The 18,785-nt window shown below is 49.0% G+C and overlaps 2 protein-coding genes and 1 long non-coding RNA gene across 4 annotated transcripts; 2 read left to right on the top strand and 1 right to left on the bottom strand.

Annotated features, from left to right (window-relative positions):
• Window positions 1-209: 209 nt before the first annotated feature.
• DHDH (dihydrodiol dehydrogenase) lies at window positions 210-7,390 on the top strand. Its single transcript, XM_019741589.2, has 7 exons — window positions 210-366; window positions 797-908; window positions 1,554-1,717; window positions 3,812-4,064; window positions 5,905-6,029; window positions 6,851-7,004; window positions 7,243-7,390. Exons 1-7 carry the CDS (start codon window positions 277-279, stop codon window positions 7,350-7,352), a joined length of 1,008 nt encoding a protein of 335 aa, XP_019597148.2. The 5' UTR covers window positions 210-276; the 3' UTR covers window positions 7,353-7,390.
• A 4,226-nt stretch (window positions 7,391-11,616) lies between these two features.
• Window positions 11,617-13,484, bottom strand: LOC109452569 (uncharacterized). The gene is made up of 3 exons (XR_002138157.2): window positions 13,354-13,484; window positions 13,070-13,191; window positions 11,617-11,892 (listed from the first exon to the last, which is right to left on the bottom strand). It is a non-coding gene; the product is annotated as an uncharacterized LOC109452569 (long non-coding RNA).
• Window positions 13,478-17,339, top strand: BAX (BCL2 associated X, apoptosis regulator). 2 transcript variants are annotated; one of them, XM_019741591.2, is made up of 6 exons: window positions 13,478-13,590; window positions 14,152-14,203; window positions 14,293-14,442; window positions 14,844-14,979; window positions 16,557-16,661; window positions 17,069-17,339. In XM_019741591.2, the coding sequence occupies exons 1-6, from the start codon at window positions 13,557-13,559 to the stop codon at window positions 17,171-17,173; spliced, it is 582 nt and encodes a 193-aa protein (XP_019597150.1). In that variant the 5' UTR covers window positions 13,478-13,556; the 3' UTR covers window positions 17,174-17,339. The 2 variants fall into 2 exon arrangements, with proteins under 2 accessions (XP_019597150.1, XP_019597151.1); XM_019741592.2 differs by lacking the exon at window positions 14,152-14,203 and having other exon boundaries at window positions 13,491-13,590; window positions 17,069-17,246.
• Window positions 17,340-18,785: the final 1,446 nt, after the last annotated feature.

Genomic DNA, 18,785 nt, shown 5'->3' with positions numbered 1-18,785 from the left:
TCCTGAGCAAAAGAATGGGGAGAAGGATGAAATGGAACAGAAGACGCCGAGGGTCGAAGTTAAGAAAAGAAAACCTTTCCCCTTATGTCACGTGGTTAGAAGAGTCCAGAGGGGGCGAAAGTGTTTCTGGGACTGAGGGGCACGGTGGCCAATGAGAAGCAGCGTAAGGTCAATGGGGGCGGAGAAAGGACCACGCCCCCGGATTGGCCAAGCATCCCGGCTTTAATTCCTCACCGAAGGGAAAGTAGCCGGGCTTTGGAACTCTGCGTTTCGGGGATGGCGCTTCGCTGGGGCATCGTGTCAGTCGGCCTTATCTCCAGCGACTTCACGACGGTGCTACGAACACTGCCTCCCTCCGAGCACCAGGTCCGCCCTCCCTCCGGAATCCTGGGGAAGAGCAGGCGGGGGGCTGGGACTCCTGGGTCTGAGGGACGAGGGAGTTAGGGTTCCAGACTTCCGAGTTCCCAAGGCATTGAAACAACCTCTAATTCCCTACTCACTCCTTTCTCCTCTTCCATCGTATAAACACGAGTTCCCTAAGGTTTGGGAAGGTACTGTTCTGTGAAGAGAAGAAATTTAGATAGTAAGGGATGTAATAATTGCTTGCCCCAGATCTCTTTCCCAAGACCCAAATGTCCAGCCTCCGGTCACCTCCTCCCCTAGGACCTTTTTCCCTCCCCTGTCTTAGGGGATGTAATTTCTGCTTATCCTGGTGCCTTCTCCGTCACCTTCCTCCTATCTACCTGTCTCCCGTGCCTGCCTCAGCCCCTCAAGTCTGACCCCGGGGCCCCTCCAGGTGGTGGCAGTAGCAGCCCGAGACCTAAGCCGGGCGAAGGAGTTTGCACGGAAACACGACATTCCCAAGGCCTACGGGTCCTATGAGGAGCTGGCCAAGGACCCAAATGTGGGTGAGTGACGAGGGCCACAGGGGCCACCGGGGCGCTGCTTCCAGGTGCTCCTTAGGAGGTGCAATTTCCATGGGGTTGGGCTTCTGGAATGACCTCGGGCTGGGAGGTGGAGCTGTAGGAACGGGTTTGGTCTGTGATTAGCTATCTGGTGTGAAATTGCGTTTAGGAGCCAGGCCTCCGCGGTGAAAGCGGGCTTGAATTTCTCAGGGAGCCGGTTGGGGCTTTAAATGTGTCCTGTGGCCCGGGCTTCTGTGTTCCAGAGTGGACTGGATGGAGAGGCAGGCCATGTACTTGGACAAGAGCCTGGCTCTGGAGTCTGGCTGCCCGAATTGGCATTTTCCTCTTCTGCTTGCCCTTGTCAATTTTCTTATTTGTAAAACGGGCAAAATAATAGTATCTCCCTCTTGGTAGTGTTGTGGCGATTAAACGATTTAATGTAATTTCGGAGGGCTAAAAATGACCTGAGAAAAGAGTGATGATGGAGAATGATTAGCTCCTTCCTCATGGGAGACTAGGGTTTGACCTCTGTGGTAGGACTTGGTCCCTGGTTGCTGGGAGCCTGGTTCCTGGGATGCTGGAGGCGGGGCCCAGAGGTCTGGGATGGGCACGGCTTCTGATCTCTTGACCTCCTTCTTCCCACACTAGAGGTGGCCTACATTGGTACCCAGCACCCCCAGCACAAGGCCGCGGTGTTGCTATGCCTGGCAGCGGGCAAGGCTGTCCTGTGCGAGAAACCCATGGGGGTGACCGCTGCGGAAGTGCACGAAATGGTCGCCGAGGCCCGATCCCGAGACCTCTTCCTTATGGAGGTGAGGCTGGAGTATTCCTTCCAATATCCAATGTAGCGCTTGTTGCCATTCCTAAAAAACGGTGGCCAGTAGACATTTTTCGGAGGAACACAAGGGAAGGATTTGCCAACAGTTAAGATGACCACAAAATGAACTGAGGTTGGTGCGTTTATCAGGATGGAGTTGAGCTATGCCATGGAATCTACTAGCAACATCATTCATGGGTGGGAGCCACTGCTTTTGGCTCAGCAAACGTGGCCACCAGAAAAAGATGCTAGTAGTGAAAGTGGCAGAGAATGGCAGTGGGCTTAGTTTGGGTGGATTTCCAGGGATAGAGGTCGGGAGGACCAAGGAAGCCCCTACCAACCCTCCATGTCAAGCAGGCTTTATTTTGGCCCTTATCAAACTTGGCTATCTAAAGGAGCCTTTGACATCTTGCAGATTGCCAATAATTAACATGGTCGCCAAAGGGCAGTAGATAGTGCCACCAAGTGGCCCCTAGAAGCTATTTTCATGTTAAGGAGTATTATGATTCTTAAATACCTTGCTGTAGGTTCTGCCAGGAGTTGCAATAGCTGCCTTTCACTTCACCGTGTCCTATCTCGCTGTCCTATCTCGCTGTCCTATGCCCAATATTGCTGAGCTTCCCTGTCCGCAAAGTCCACGTGCCCAAGAAGTAGATAGTTAAGCTCTAATACGGTTACTCAGTGACTTGTGGTTCTCCCTGTACCTTGTTAATGCCAACATTCTGTGAGTTTATTGCTTCTTCCTTTTTATTGCCACCTACTTTGTACCAGATCCAACCCTAGGAACTGGGGACTCATAATGTATGACAGGCTCCGTTTTCAAGGAGCTCAAGGTCTGCTATAGTCACAGAAATGGGCGATCCTAATACTCAGTTGCATGGACTTTTGTGGACAGTTGACAGAGCATAGAGGCCCCACCCAGTCTAGGGAACAGTCAAAGTTTTTCTGCAGGTAGGGACTGACCCAAGCCTTAAAGGAAAAGTAAATTGCACAGGTAAATATGCCAGAAGGGGAAAGCAGGGTTAAGACTTAAAGAAAGCAAGAACGGGCAGATTTCATGTATTTAGTATGAACTTGATCTTGGACAGGTCAAGACTTCTGGCTTTAGAGGACTCTAGACTCCACTTTTCAGTTCCTAGCTCTGTGATCTTGGGCAAATAATTTGACTCCAATGAGCCTCAGTTTTCTCATCTATGAAATGGATATAATGATAGCTACCTGGCAGGGATGTGGGAAGGGTTCATTATGCAGAGCTTGCACACAGTGTCTTGTCCATAACACATGCTCAAAATATGGAAGCTGATATTAGGCATTGGGAAGCCATACAAGGGGATTGGGCAGGCTGTGACTGGGTGAGCTCTCGGAGAAGCAAAGAGCCCTCTGGGGCCATGCGGGAGGTGGACTAGAGGGGAGAGGCTGGATGTAATAGTTTGCTAGGTCTGACATAACAAACACCAGCACAGAATGGGTGGCTTAGACAACAGAGATTTATCATCTTACACTTCTGGAGGCTAGAAGTCTGAGATCAAGGCGTCAGCAAGGTTGGTTTCTCCTGAGGCCTCTCCCCTTGGCTTGTAGATGGCCATCTTCTCCCTTTGCCTTCACATGGTCTTCCCTCTGTGCAGGTTTGTGTCCTAATTTCCTCTTCTTACAAGGACACTAATCCTATTGGGTTAGGGCCACCCTAATGACCTCATTTTAACTATTACCTCTTTATAATCCCCATCTCCAAATACACTCGTATCGGGAGGTACTGGAGGGTTAGGACCTCAGCATGAATTTGGTGGGGACACAATTCAGCCCATAAAATTGGGAGGCTGGGGTAATGGTATAGATAAGAAAGGACAAGGCCAGAGTCAGGGACGTGGGTGTGGAAAGGAGAGGAGAGGGCAGAGAGTCAGGGGCAGGACACAGCTTGGAGACTGATGGGCTATGGAAAGAAGGGAGAGGGTTTTTGTTAGACTGGGGAGCAGCAGGTACCCTCTCAAGTATGGGCCCAAGAAGGGGGAAGACCTGGGTGGTTAACTCCTGAGTCTTGACACTTTCCTTCCCTTTCTTTGACCTGCTTTCTTCCCTCTGTGGTCTGCAGGCCATCTGGACTCGATTCTTTCCTGCTGTAGAGGCTCTGAGGTCTGCTCTGGCCCAGGGAACGCTGGGGGACCTTTGGGTGGCTCGGGCAGAATTTGGGAAGAACCTCACCCACGTACCACGGGCTGTGGACTGGGCCCAGGCTGGCGGTGGCCTGCTGGATATTGGCATCTACTGCATCCAGTTCATCTCCATGGTCTTTGGTGGGCAGAAGCCAGAGAAGATTTTAGCCGTGGGAAGGCGCCATGAAACAGGTACAGTCTATTATGGACTGTATGATGGTGATAAGAGTGATCTTCTCTAACTGGATACACTGAGCTGGGAATAAGTCTCCTTGCCTATAGGAATCAGGTTAGACAGCTGGAGGAACTTCCTGCAGGAAATCAAAGAGGTTCCAAGTTGAGAGTGTGGGGCTTTGTCCTGGGACTTTGCTGTGCAATCTTAGCCAAGAGACTCAACCTTTCTGAGTCTTAGTTACTGGTAAAATGTTAATAATAGGGTTGTTATAAGGACTTAACGAAGTAACTGTTGAGGCAAATTAAGTAGTTAATAAATATAAACAATTATTATTCTTTGAAGTTGTCTCAGTTAGCCTTTGCTGCATAACAAACTAACTCAGAATTTATCAACCTCAGATAATGATTGCGCATTCACTTGTGATTTTGTGGATTGGCAATTTGGGTGGGGCTCAGCTTGGGTGGTTCTTCTGCTGGTCTTACCCACGCAGCAGCCATCAGCTGGCTATGCCACTGCAGCTGGATGGTCTAGGATGGCCTCACTTATGTCTTATGGGTGTTGGCTATTGTCTGGGGAGACTTGATTCTCCTGCACGTCACCTCTCCAGCTGGCTAGCTCGGGCTCATTCACATCATGGTCTCAGAGTTCTGGATGCAGCAAAAACAAGGCAGGCCCCAATGTATTTGCTACTGTTCCATGGCCCAAAGCCAGCTCAGATTTCAGAGATGGCCAAAATAGACTATACCTCTGGATGGAAGGAGCTACAAAGTCATATTGCAAAGGGATACTCATTGATAAATGAGGTTTCCTGCAGCCATCTTTGCAAACAGTACCACAGAAGGCAATAAATAGCCAGGAAAAACATAGCTGGGGTGAAGATCGCACTTTAGAAAAGCTGTCTCAGTCTAATATCTGGCCGATTTCTAGGCTAAATAGTAGCTCTAACAACAGATCCCACTTATTAAATGCTTCCTGTGCATTAGGGTTATTACAGGTATCTCCCTGAGGTAGACATATTACCATTGTCCCATTTTACAAATGAGGAAACTGAGAAACTCGGTCAGTAGGTTCCTCCATCCACTGCATGCCTGGTGTGTCCCAGAACCAGGCTAGTACTTTACATGCTGTATTTAATTTTTAATTAACACTCATCTATCACTTATTGTGATCTAAACAGATCCCTGAGTGCTTTGTGCATTTTACATCATTTAATGTAATATTTATAACCACCCTTATAAGGCATGTTCTATTATTATCCCCATTTTAGAGATGAGGAAATGGATTCTCATACACCTACCTATACAACAGGTATTTACAGAGGAGGAAACTAAAGGTCAGAGAGGTCTCTTTAATTTTTTAATTTAAAGAGAAATCTCTAATTTTGTTTTAGCATTTATTTATTTATTTATATTAGTAACAATTTACTGAACTACAATTCACACACCATGTAATTTATTCATTTCCAAGTATGTAATTCCATGGCTTTAGTGTATTCACACAGTTGTGCATTTAACACCATAGTCAATTTTAGAATATTTTCATTACTGAAAAAACAACACAAACAAAAAATCGCACCCAATTCTCCCAAAGCCCCAAGCCCTAAGCAACCACTAATTTACTTTCTGACTCTATGGATTTGCCAAATATTAGACATTTCACACAAATGGAATCCTGCAATATGTGATCTTTTGTGTCTAGCTTCTTTCGCTTAGCATAAGTGTTTTCAGGGTTTATCCATGTCATAGCATGGCTCAGTGCTTCATTCTTTTTCATTGTGGTATTAGAGACAAGGTCTCTTTCTGAGGTTCCACAGGCCGGATTTGTGGCTAGGCTTGCCCGTCCTGTGTTCCCTCCCAGGTGTGGATGACACAGTCACCGTGCTACTCCAGTACCCAGGAGGGGTCCATGGCAGCTTCACCTGCAGCATCACTGCCCAGCTCTCCAACACGGCCTTTGTGAGCGGTACCAAGGGCATGGCACAGGTGCGGTACCACTGGCCACGCTGGGACGGGCCCAAGGACTGGGAACTGTGGCCCTTAGTAACAGGAGAGTGTCAGCTATGGCTGTTGTAGCTGGATATGGGCTGAACCAGCCTTTTTCCACACTGTTGTTAAGGAATCCATCCTCAACCACCAGGCCATGGAATGAGGTTTGGACCTCTGGGCTCCTTCCTGAGGGTGAGCCTATTGGTCTGTCAAAAATCCTTAGGTCTAAGGAGAAACCAGTTCTTATCAACTATGCTTAGAGGGCAGTGGTGACCTTTGGAATTGCTTCCAAGATAGGATATGGGAATCACATAAGAATAGCTTCAGTGGGCTTCCTGGGGCCACTGCTAGAAAGAAATCCTACTCTTAGCAGAAGAATGTGGACCTTACCCTGGCTGCATCTCTATATTTCCATTTTGGCCTAGACCAGAGTATGGGAATAATTTAGGCTTCCCAGGGTACTGGGGCTAAAAAAAAAAAAAAAAGTCTCCTACTGGAAGAAGCTGCTGGTGGATTGTCTTAAGTCTCCTCAAAAAGGGGATTCATACAGATGGGAAGATAAGCCCCAAGCATCAGTTTAGAGAGGGATTTGCCCCCAAGGAGTAGAATAAACAGACTTCTTGTGTGACAACTGTATTGGTAAGGAACAAATCGCCAGCAACCAGGGATGGGGGTGGGGGCCAAAGCCTCCCTGAGGATGGAGGGCAGCCAACTCTTAGTCACCAGGTGAGAGTGGGAGCCCCCTGAGCATCAACGGGCAGGAGCCCCCAGCAACCCTGTTGGTGAAGGTAATAGTGCCACCTTTTATCCTCCCCCAGATCCTCGACCCCTGCTGGTGCCCAACAGAGTTGGTGGTGAAGGGGGAGCATAAGGAGTTCCCGCTGCCCCCAGCCCCAAGCAAGGAGTTCAATTTTACAAATGGAGCAGGCATGAGTTATGAGGCCAGGCATGTCCGAGAGTGCCTGAGAAAGGGTAAGGATGTGGAGAATAGTGGGGTGGGGGGTGGCAGCGCAAGCCTGGTAAGGGAGGTGGATGGACTCCTTCCCACCCATCAGCCACTTAAGCAGCTGTGTAGAACTACATCTCCCAAGATACCCTGGGGCACAATTTGCCTGAATGTATTACTGTGCCTCATGGGATTCTGGGAATTATAGTTCTTTTGGTGTCTTGGGTGTGAGTACGAGGGTTCCCTAACTGCACTTTCCCCCAGGTCTGAAGGAAAGTCCTGTGATTCCCCTGGCAGAAAGTGAGCTCCTGGCTGACATCCTTGAGGAGGTGAGGAAGGCCATTGGCGTCACCTTTCCCCAAGACAAATGCTGATGTATGCTTTGAATAAATAAAGACATGGTTTCCACAGAGACCTTGTCCGTGGAGGTTTGGTGGGAGCTAGTGAGAGCCCACCATCAAAGGTATCACTAGAGAATAAATCTGGTGGAAGGAGGTGGGGAGGAAGGCGGGGTCAGGACCACATTTCCCATAAGCTCCTGCACCTACAGGCAGATGCACAATTTGCCTGTGTGACCTTGGGCAGGGAATAGTGTGTGGGTAGGAGGTGTCCCTAACTTTGTCTCCTCATCAGTAAAGGAGAGATATAGTACTAACCACCTTCTGGTGAGGATTAAATGGGATGTTATGTGAAGAGCCCCTAGCACACAGTAGGTTCTCAGTAAATGTTAGCTGATGGCCTTTCAGTGTGAGATCGGGCCTTTTCCATATTGACCTCCAGAAGCTCCAGGCCTCCATTAAGGTGTAGAGAGTCATTTCAACAGGAAAGGAGGTATTTGCTTTCATAAGTGTGTCAGTGGCCTTATTGGCTAAGCCTGGGTCATGGCTAAGCCTTAGCCTCTGTGTAGCAGGGCTAAGGTTCTTTCCATCCAAATCACAAGCATTTGGAGGAGGGCTATATGTAAGTGCTTCGTCAGCCAATTAGGGTGAACTTTGTGCTCTAGGCAAGATCTAACTTTCATATTTTCTATAGTGAATATAGTTAGGTTATGCTGCAGTAAGAAACAACCCCAAATCTCAGCATAACAAGGTCTTTTTCTCACTCATGTTATATATTGGCTGAGGGTTCTGGTCTGTATATGTCTGGGACCCAGGCTAACACAGTTACTACAGTCTGAAGTCCTGCCAGTCAACTGTGGCCAAGGAAAGAATACCCTGGCAGCTCTTATACCAATATGTGAGTGATCTGACACAGAAATGACATACATAACCTCTTATAATTTCTTGGGCAAAACTAGTCACATGACCTCAACAATCCACTCCAAGAAGTTCAATTCCACCAGGTCCAGAAGATAAAAATGGGTACAGTGGGTTTACGACACTACTCTCTCTTTGAGCACGTAAGCAGTTTGGTAGAAATTTCAGAATACAAAGAGTGGACATCAATCAAATGAGTTTCTGTTGTTTGGTATTCTAAGTTTCATTGCACATCATTCAGCTATCACCACATTGGTTTCAGCCCTTTGTTTGCTGGGTTTCAATCTTTTCATTGTGTGGCAGAAATGGCTAGATGTCCCCTTAATGATCATTAATAACTTACGATAGGGGAGTTTCACTGGACATATTGCTGCACAGCTAAAGACTACATCTCTCAGGCTCCCTTGCAACTAGTTTCTTGCCATGAAAATAGCTTCTGGCCAATGGGGTGTGTATTTTCTGAGTTATGGCCTTCAAAGGCAAAGAGCATGGCCTCCCTTTCAACCTCTCCCTGCTACTAGAGTGAAGATGTGTTGGGCAGTGGTGGGACTATCCTATACTATGAGATAGAAGCCATGTGTTGTGGATGGTGGAGCCACAGCTATGAGAGAAGAAAGATGTGATTATGGAGGTAGACATGCCCCAAGATCTGCAGGGTAGGTTGGCAAACTGGAGATTCGAGAGCTGATGTTTAGTTCCAGTTCAAGTCCAAAAGCCTGAGTATCAGGAAAGCTGATGGTGTCGTTCTTGTCTGAAGGCCAACAGCTTCGGAACAACCTATGTTTCAGTGGAGTCTAGGGCAGGAAGAAAGCTAGTTCTTCAAGAACTACATCCTAGAGAGAACTACATCCTAGTTCTCAGGCAGTAAGGCATGAAGAATTCTTTCTTTCTTGGAGGAGAGTCAGCATTTTTGTTCTATTTAGGCCTTCAACTGATTGGATGAGGCCCACCCACATTTGGGAAAGCAATCTGCTTTACTGTCTGTTGATTTAAATGTTAATCTGGGGCCAGTCTGGTGGCTCAGGCAGTTGGAGCACCATGCTCCTAACACCAAAGGCCACCGGTTCGATTCCCACATGGGCCAGTGAACTGCACCCTCTACAGCTAAGATTGTGAACAACAGCTCTCCCTGGACCTGGGCTGCGGTGAGCAGTCGGAGGTCGGCATGAGCTGCCGTGAGCTGCGTGTGTGCCACAGGCTGCTGTGAGCTGCCACAGGCTGCTGTGAGCTGCCATAGGCTGCTGTGTGCTGATGTGTGTGCTACCGTGAGCGGCTGGCAGCCAGCATGTGGCCGGCATTTGGCGTGAGTAGCCGGCAGCCATCGTGAGCGGCCGACCAACGACGGGCGACCGACTGCCTCAGCCGGGTGGAGCGCAAGGCTCATAATACCACCATTGGCCAGGGAGCTGTGTCCTACAACTAGACTGAGAAACAATGGCTTTAAAAAAAAAAAAAAAAAAAAAAAAAAAGTCGAGGGGGTGGGGGTGGGGCAAAAAATAAAACAAAAACGTTAATCTGGACGGAAAACACCCTCCCAGAAATACCCAGAATAATGTTAGGCCAAATATCTGGACACATAAAATTAACGAACACTGTGGAACTTTACTCACTGTTAATATATCTTGGGATTGCATATTCTTGGACTGCTACATGAAAGGGAAATAAACTTCTTTGTTGCTTAAGCAAGCCACTGTTATATTAGCCTTTGCTAAAGCAGCTGAATTGGTGTGCCACCTTATATTTTCCAAAGAGATCTCCTGTCTCCTCTCATTTCCCCCATTAAGATGTAGGGTCTAGTTCCCCTTTCTTTGAAACTGAGTGGGCTCGTGACTCACTTGTAGCCCTTGTAACACACTAGAAGTGATGCTGCATAACTTCTGAGGTTAGGTCAGGAAAGGCAGTGCAATTCCTTGTTAGCTAAAATACTCCTGAAATCTTCAGCCATCATGCAAGGAGTTCAGCTGCCCTGAAGCCACCAAGCTGTGAGGAAGCCCAAACTAGCCCACACAAAGAAACCATATGGAAAGTCATGAGGCTCCAAGAAAATAGATGTTCGATCAGGTCCCAATTGGACCCCAACTAAATTTTTCCCAATGTCATTACCCACAGGCCTATGGAATATAATAAAATGATTGTTGTTTTAAGCCAATAAAACGATTGTTGTTTCAGTTGTAGGCTGATTTCCTACACGGCAATACCTAACCAGATAAACAGGTATCAGAAGTTTTACAATGTGAAAGATGGATTCATTTTTAAGAAGTCTAAGCAGAACTGGAACCCCTAAATCCTACCCATTGTCCTCTACCCCAGAAACTTTCCTAGGTCAGCCACCAGGGCCCTCTGCCCCTGAATAACTTAGTGTCCACAACATCAGTTATTGATCTCTTTTGTTGCCCTTCCTCAGTGTGCAAAGGGTGCTTCCTTACCTGGCGTGGTAATCAGTTTCTAAAATGGCTCTCAGTGACTTTCGTCTCCTGGTATTCACATCCTTTTGTACTCTCCTGTTGAGTGTGCTGGATCTAGTGACCTGCTGCTAATGGCAAAAGTGATGGTATGTCCCTTCCAAGACTACGTTATAACAGACTGTGACTTCAGTCCTGCTTGCTCACTTTGATGAAGCCAGCTGCCAGGTTGTGAGCTGCCCTGTGAAGAGGTCCCATAGCAAAGAACTAAGGATAGTCTGTGGCCAACAGCCAGCAAGGAGCTGAGGCCATCATTCCAACATCTCTCAAGGAACTGAATCTTCCCAACAACTACATAAGTGTGCTTAGAAATGCATCCTTCCCCAGTTGAACCTTCAAATGAGACCAGAACCCAGGCCACACACTGTTTTTATAGCCTTGTTAGAGCATGTGGAGCAGAGGACCCAGCTAAACCAAATCCAGATTCCACCACCTATAACTTACATCTTGCAAGGGACACCTATAACTTTAAAATATCTGTACACTGTATTTTTCTTTGTTAGAAAAGTCAAAATACCATTTTATCTCTTTTCTCTTTGAATATACAATAAAGAGCACACTCTACTTATGATAATGGGTAAGAGAGATTTATTATTACCAGTGAGCCATAGGAGGGCACTGAGCAAGGCAGGGCTAGGGTCAGCTCTGAGTCTAGCAAGATCTTTCTAAGTCCATGTAGAGGATGGGCTGCAGGGGAGGGACAGGAGGCTGAGGCCTGTGAATGGGGCTGAGTAAGAAAGCCATGTTCAAATGCCACAGCTGTCAAGCTGGAGACCTCGAGCACCCAGAGAAGTGTACAACTTTGGCAAGTCTATCTCCCTCTCTGGGCTCTGATTTCCTCATGTGTACATATGCCATAATTATCCTAGGTGTATTAGTTATCTATTGCTGTGTAACAAATTGCCCCCAAACTTAGCAGCTTAAAGCAACAATAAACATTTATTATCTCACACAATTTCCGAGGATTGGAAATCCATGAGTGGCTTAGCTGGGTGGTTCTGGCTTAGGATCTCTCATGAGGGTGCCATCAGATTGTTGGTGGGGACATCTGTCACCTGAAGGCTTGACTGGGGCTGGAGCATGTGCTTCCAACGTGGCTCATTCATAAGGCTGAAGGACTTGCTTGGTTCTGCAACATGTGGGTTTCTTCAGAGGACGACTACTTGAGTGTCCTTACAACATGGTGGCTGCTTCCTCTAAAGGGATTCCAGAGAGAGCAAGACAGAAGCTGCACTGACTTTTATGACCTAACCTTGGAAGTTACACTTTGTCATTTCCACAATTGGTCACCTTAGTCAGTCCTATTCAGTATGGGAGAGGTATGAATACCTGGAAGTGAGAATCACTGGGGCCCATGTTGGAGATGGGCTTCACAGTTCCAATATAGCATCTTCATTATTTAAACAATTTTGACTTCAGAATTATCTAAAAAGTCTTTTCCCCTCTACTCAACAGCGGTACGGTTTAGAGGTCTGTGGCTGCATTAAAAACCCTTTCTTTCCTTCTCTGTAACAGAGGTAGAGGGAGGGCTACAAATAACCACAGATAAAGCCAGCTTCAGAGTCCATAGGAAACACCATTTCTCCCAAGGACATGCTTTCTTAAGGAGAAACTTTGTTTTCTAAAATCATAGTGTTGGAAATTCCATCGGTAAACATGAAACATCCCACTCTTGCCTATAGGATCTAATTATTTGATACAGAGTAGCAACCTTGATTTCCAACCCAAGTACAGAGATTCAAAGGGTTTCTGGACCCAACACTCCACGTCTACATTCATCTTGTAGTTTCCAAGGATATAGGACCCTGGTTCTTATTCACAGTTCATATTTGATATTGCCCCACTTTGCTTTAAACCTATCGTTTAGTTGTCACCTAAACTCCACCCTTCCTCCAAATTCTACAACTCTTTCCTTGTTTGTCAAGATGTTCTGTGCTTTCTCTGTTGTGTGGGCTCCATCACTGCAGTGAGTCAATAAACTTGACTTTATCAGACTAAGTAAGTTCCTGGTGATGTTAGGCTGATGGACTGGGACACCTATAATCTTCAATTGCCTTTAGGACATTGATCCCTTCTCTTGATTACCTGACCCCAGACTATTTTTCTAATCTGAGTTCTTTTTTCTTATTTTTTAAAAAGGAGATATAATAATTTTCATAAAGTACACATCTTATGTGTACAGTTCAATGAATTCTTAAAACGTGTATACCCAAGTAATCACCACCCAGATCAACACATTTCAGGCACCGTGGGAGCCTCTTTTGGGTCTCCATCCTGAACATACCCTGCCAATCTATCACCACGTATTAGTTTTGCCACTTTTTTGAACTTCAGATTCCTTTTATTCTCACACAAACACGCATACACACTTACAGGCTGTAGTCACTGGAAACGTCCTGCCTCAATGAATGCTATTTTTGGCTTCTGCTGTTCCTCTCTGATGCGCACTCGAGGTTTCTTCTGCCCTGGGAGGTCTCAAGGCCCACCTGAAACTTCTGAAAGTATTGCAAGAATGAATGAATGAAAGTTATAGCTAGACCATTCTTATATATGATAAATCGTACATTGAAAAAAAAGTTATAGCTGCGATTGAATGGGTGGCTGGTGGAATGGCGGCGCGACCAGTTCATAAAGGGAAGTGCTGATTGGATACTTACGTGATGGGGATCGAGCCTTCCCAAGCAAGCGAGGCAGGTATGGTTGTGTGACTGGATAGCCCTGCGGGGCAGCTGCACGCGGCGGCCATTTTGCGGGGCGGTCACGTGAGATGACGCATCCTCCGCGGAACGCTCACGTGACCCGGGGCGTGCTGCAGCCGCCGGGGTAGACCCGGCGAGAGGCGGCGGCGGGAGCGGCGGTGATGGACGGGTCCGGGGAGCAACCCAGAGACGGGGGTGAGGCGGGAGGCAGACGGGCGGGAGGAGGGCGAGTCCCTTGCCGGCTGGCCCCACGATCTCGCCTGCCGGTCTGGGGCCGTGCGATCTCCAAGCACTTCGGGTCAGAAAGTCCCTGATCGGGCGCTGCCAGCCTCCAGCGTCCTCCTTCCCCGAGATTCCCCGGCTCTCTGGCCCTCGCCCCCCGATCCCTTCCTGCCTGGCGCTCTGGGACCCCCGAGAAGCTGCAGACCCCAGAATCCAAGCCCCCGGGCAAGCCCGGGCTTGTCGCCGGCACCACTTCCTGGTGGGAGGGGCGGGTCTCCCCTCTGCCCCCTCAGGCCAGGATGCTTTAAGTGTTCCCTCAGTCTCCTTTATGGAAGAATGTGATACAGGCCTAAGCTCCCCGCCTCTTTCTCCATTAGGGACTCAGTTGTCCGGGTCCCCAGTCACTTCATCTAACAGGGACTCAGAAATCCAGGGCCCCCTAGCATTGTCCCTCAGGGATCATGAACCACCCCAGTTTCCCGGGAGTCCTAGGGCCCAAGAGTCCAGGCACCTCTTCCCTCCTTTCTCCTCTAGGGCCCACCAGCTCTGAGCAGATCATGAAGACAGGGGCCCTTTTACTTCAGGGGTGAGTTTGAGGTCTGATTATTGTGGAGCAGATTTGAGGAGTGATGCCTCATTCTGATTCTGCACCCCACCCCTCCATTCCCACTCTAGTTTCATCCAGGATCGAGCAGGGCGAATGGGGGGAGAGACACCCGAGCTGGCTTTGGAGCCCAGGTTGCCCCAAGATGCATCCACCAAGAAGCTGAGCGATTGTCTCAAGCGCATCGGAGATGAACTGGATAGTAACATCGAGCTGCAGAGGTGTGGCCCCTGGGACCCAAGAGTCCAGCCACTGGTCCATTGGTCCCCTTACTCCTCATCACGCAGGAGTCTCAGCTCCCAACCTCATCTTCCCCTAAAGTATGGTGTTGGGGCTTATAGCCCCCATTTCCTTCAGGGGTCCAGGGCCTCACCACTCAACTCAGCACTGTCTACTCCCAGCCTCCACCTCCTCCAGGATCTTGAAACTCTCCTTCAGGGAGTCATTTTCTCCACTTTCTTAAATGTCCATCTTGTCCCTTTCCCCCATATTGGCCTCTTGCCTTTCATTTCAGTGTGGCTTGGGCCTCAGTTTCCTTATCTTTGCTATGGGGTGGATACCAGAGTTTCCACACCCTACCTGATCCTTCCTCCCCAGCACTGGCTTTCCTCTTTTCCTGCAGGATGATTGCAGCTGTGGACACAGACTCCCCCCGCGAGGTCTTTTTCCGAGTGGCGTCTGAAATGTTTTCCGATGGCAACTTCAATTGGGGCCGGGTTGTCGCCCTTTTCTACTTTGCCTGCAAACTGGTGCTCAAGGTGGGCAGCTGCAGGGCAGTGAGCCCAGGGAGACTCCCCTTAGACCTACTGGGACTTGGGAGTCGTGAGATCAACCCCTGTGCCAGCACAGAGGGAATGGAGAGAGACAGCTATGGGCCACTTTTCTGCTACTTTATTCATTTACTCATTCAACATACATTTATTGGGCCTACTGTGTGCCTGGCCTATGCTTGACACCCAGGATGCAGCACCAAACAGCTGGCTAGGTTCCCACTCTCATGGAGCTCACATCGAATGACGAGTGCTGAGAACTAAGCTAAGGTGATGTGATTGTGTAAAGTTATTAGGAAAGGCTTTTAAGAGGAGGAGACATTAAAGCCAAAGCTGGAAAGACAGACGCAGTGATATATGAGGACTGGGGAGAAAGGCATCTGGTAGCAGGCACAGCAAGTGCAAAGGCCCTGGGGTAGGACCAGGCCTGGTGTGTCGAGGGCAATGAGGATGCCCTCATTTCCCCCACAGGAGAGGGAAAGGGTGGGAGATGAGGGAAGATTGGAGGGGTCTTGTGGGCTACTGTAAAGACTTTAGCTTTACTGTGGGTGAGATGGGAGTGATTGGCTGGTTTTAAACAGGAAATTGAGGTGACCTGATTTATGAATTTGAAAGATTATTCTAGCAAGTCTAGCAAAATGTTAATTGTAGAATCTAGGTTGCAGGTATATGGCTGTTAACTGAAATTCTTTTAACTTTTCTCTCTGAAGATTCTTATGATAAAATATGGGCAGTGGGGAAGCCCAACAAATTGTTCTGGCCATTGTGAGTAGAAAAAGGGATTATGGGGCACAAGGGCAAAAGCTAAGAAGCTGGTGAGGGGGCACCTATAATAGTCCCTGCAAACGATGACTAACCTGGACTCGGGTGGTAGCAGTGGAGATGGGAAGTAGATTTCTTGATGGGTTTACAAGATTGAGCTGAATGTTGGGGGTTGAATATTGCAGGTGAGGGGAACAGCAGTCAGGGTGATGGTGGGGCTGCACATGGAGATGGGGACAGCAGGAAGGGAGAAGCAGCCAATAAAGGGTGGGAAAGGGAAGTTCATGGAGTTGGTGGGCAGGTCATGGCTTTGGGGGATGTCGGGTCACACCAGGTCTGAAGGTCAGAAGAGCCCTCTCTGGGGAAGTGACATTAGACCTGAACTTTAAGGGATGAATAGAAATTCGTTTGGTTGAGGCCAGTTTAGGCTGAAGAATCAGCATGTGCAAAGGTCCTAAGGGCAGAGACAGGTTTGGTGTGAATGAAGATATAAAGGAAGGTCAATGAGGCACAGAAAAAAAGCCATAAATTGGATTGCTATTAAGTCAGAGCCTCCACACAAGGCCTGTGGGCCAAGCTATATGCCTTTTGGTCTTTATCCCAGGGGTACTGGGGAGCCATGGAAAGTTTGTCAGTTGACAATGACAAGATCCAGTTTACAATGTATGAAACTCATTATGACTGGAAGAGAATGCAGAGTGGGCGGGTGGGGAGGCAAAGAGTTGAGAAAGGAGGTTTGGGGCCACTATCCAAAGGCAGTGGGGACAAGGCTTAGTCCCTAAGGCCTACCCCACTCCCCACAGGCCCTGTGCACCAAAGTGCCCGAGCTGATAAAGACCATCATGGGCTGGACACTGGACTTCCTTCGAGAGCGGCTGCTGGGCTGGATCCAGGACCAGGGTGGTTGGGTGAGGCCCCTAACTCCCTCCTGTACTCCTCTGGGTCCCCTGGGCCTTCCTGAGCCCACCAGTGGTGCGCCCCCTCCCCATTTTCGGATCATCAGATGTGGTCTGTAATACATTTCCTTACATGTCTGATCAACCCGATTCATCTGGTACTTGCTGACCTCTCTGTGACCTCTGACCTACTGGTGACCTCTGACCTCCCAATGACCCTGACCCGACTAGTACCTTCTGCCTTCCCTGGTGCCTCCACTTCCTATGGAATCCGTCGAGTTTTTTGATAACCCTTTGATTCCAACTCTTTAGTACCCATTAGTCTCAGTCTCTTGCTACTCATACCCTCTGACCCTCCCTATTCCTCATGTACTGGTCCATGGCTGAATTGCTGAAGTGACTGATGTCCCTGTCCCCAGGACGGCCTCCTTTCCTACTTTGGGACACCCACGTGGCAGACAGTGACCATCTTTGTGGCTGGAGTACTCACTGCCTCACTCACCATCTGGAAGAAGATGGGCTGAGGACACCAGCTGCCTTGGACTATGTCTTTTCTGCATAAATTATGGCTTTTTTCTGGGAGGGGTGGGGATTGGGGGGCCAAGGGCATTTTTCTTACTTTTGTAATTATTGGGGGTGGGATAGGGAGGAGTGGTCTGGAGGGGGGTGCAATAAACCTTTTGGGCCACACTTCAGAGTCTGAGTCACTGGGCCCACACCCTGGCTGTCACAAGAGACCAGGCTTCATGTGCTGACACCTTTTTTCTGAGGATGCCTGGTGCCCTCTGGGTTAGTGATGAGTTAGGTCCCACTCCTGCCCTCCAGGATCTTGCAGCCCTGAGGGGAATGGAGGTGACGAGATCACGTGTCACAACCTAGGGTGTTGTACTGGAGCCAGGGGCTGGAGGGGAGGTGGGGCAGAGAACAGGGCCAGGGTGCAGACCATGCTCCCACCATATGGGAAATTGCAGTTTACTGAGGTGAAGAATGGGAAAGCAGGGGTGGGCTCTGGAGCCCTATGGGGGAAGCTACTGGTGGTGAGGAGGCTGGGACAAGAGGGTCCAAGGGAGATGACCAGGCCAGAACCTGTGCTGGGGGACATGGCTGGAGACTGACATGCTGTGGGGGAGGGGCTGGAGGAGGAGCTCTGGGGTCTGGCCCAGTAACTGGGTGGGGCCTTCTAAGGGGCAGGCCCCCCCTGCCTCCCAAGATGCTGAGTTCTGGAAAGGCCTAGCAGCTTTAGACACTTAAGAGGAATCAGAGAAGGGGATTAGAATGAGATCTTGGAGAGTCACACAGAGTTTGTTGTCCCTTTTCTCTAGGTCTTGTCTCTCTTTCTAGGTGCCTGGCCCCCTCTGGGTCTTTCCCCTTTCTCTCTGTCCCTCTCTGGGTCTCTGTCTCTATCCTAGTCTCTCTGAAGCTCTGTCCTCTATCCGGGTCTTTTCTCTTTTCCCGTTATCTCAGGATCTCCCAACCCCATCTCTATCTGTCCTTCAGATCGTCTGTCTCACCCTTTCCTCTCCCTGTACCTGTGAGCACTTTCGAAGCCACCTCTCCACAGTCCACCTCTCCACAGGCGGGGCCAGCAGAAGGCCAAAGGTCTTTAGGTTGAGGTTTGAAATCTGGTGAATGAGTAACTCAGGTCCCATTGTGACTGCCTGGGGCAACTGCTCCTCCCCCATGGATTTGCCCCAGAGACAAGTCTGGGGAGAGATGACAGCCAGATAAGAAAGCAGAGGGGAGACTGAGTCACTGTCCAGAGGGGAAAGTATATCCACAGGCAGCAGCCCAGGGAAAACATCAAGGGAACTGAAAAGACAGTAAGACTTAAAGACAAAGCACAAGCGAGGAGGCACTTTGGGGGAGGGGGCCAGAGTTGGGTTTAAGCCAGCCAGGCCTAGTTCCCAGGGTCTCAGCCAGACTGCAGTCTACTGGAGGAGATGAGGTCAGTGAGTGGCCACACCCCACCCTTCTGCCTGAGCCCCTTCCTGTGCTGAGTTCAGCATGACTCAGCACAGCAGCTCTCTTGGCAACTGGCCCAGATACCCCTTGAGGACCCCAGACACCAGCCTGGCCCCACATCTGCCTGGTCAGGACGCACCCTGCGTGGGCTGCTTGTTGTGGCTCCACTGCAAA

Source organism: Rhinolophus sinicus, linkage group LG11 (genome assembly GCF_036562045.2).
Source record: "Rhinolophus sinicus isolate RSC01 linkage group LG11, ASM3656204v1, whole genome shotgun sequence".
Lineage (NCBI taxonomy): Eukaryota > Metazoa > Chordata > Mammalia > Chiroptera > Rhinolophidae > Rhinolophus > Rhinolophus sinicus.
Note: the sequence above shows the minus strand (reverse complement) of the source record. Positions and strands in the feature narration are given on the sequence as shown.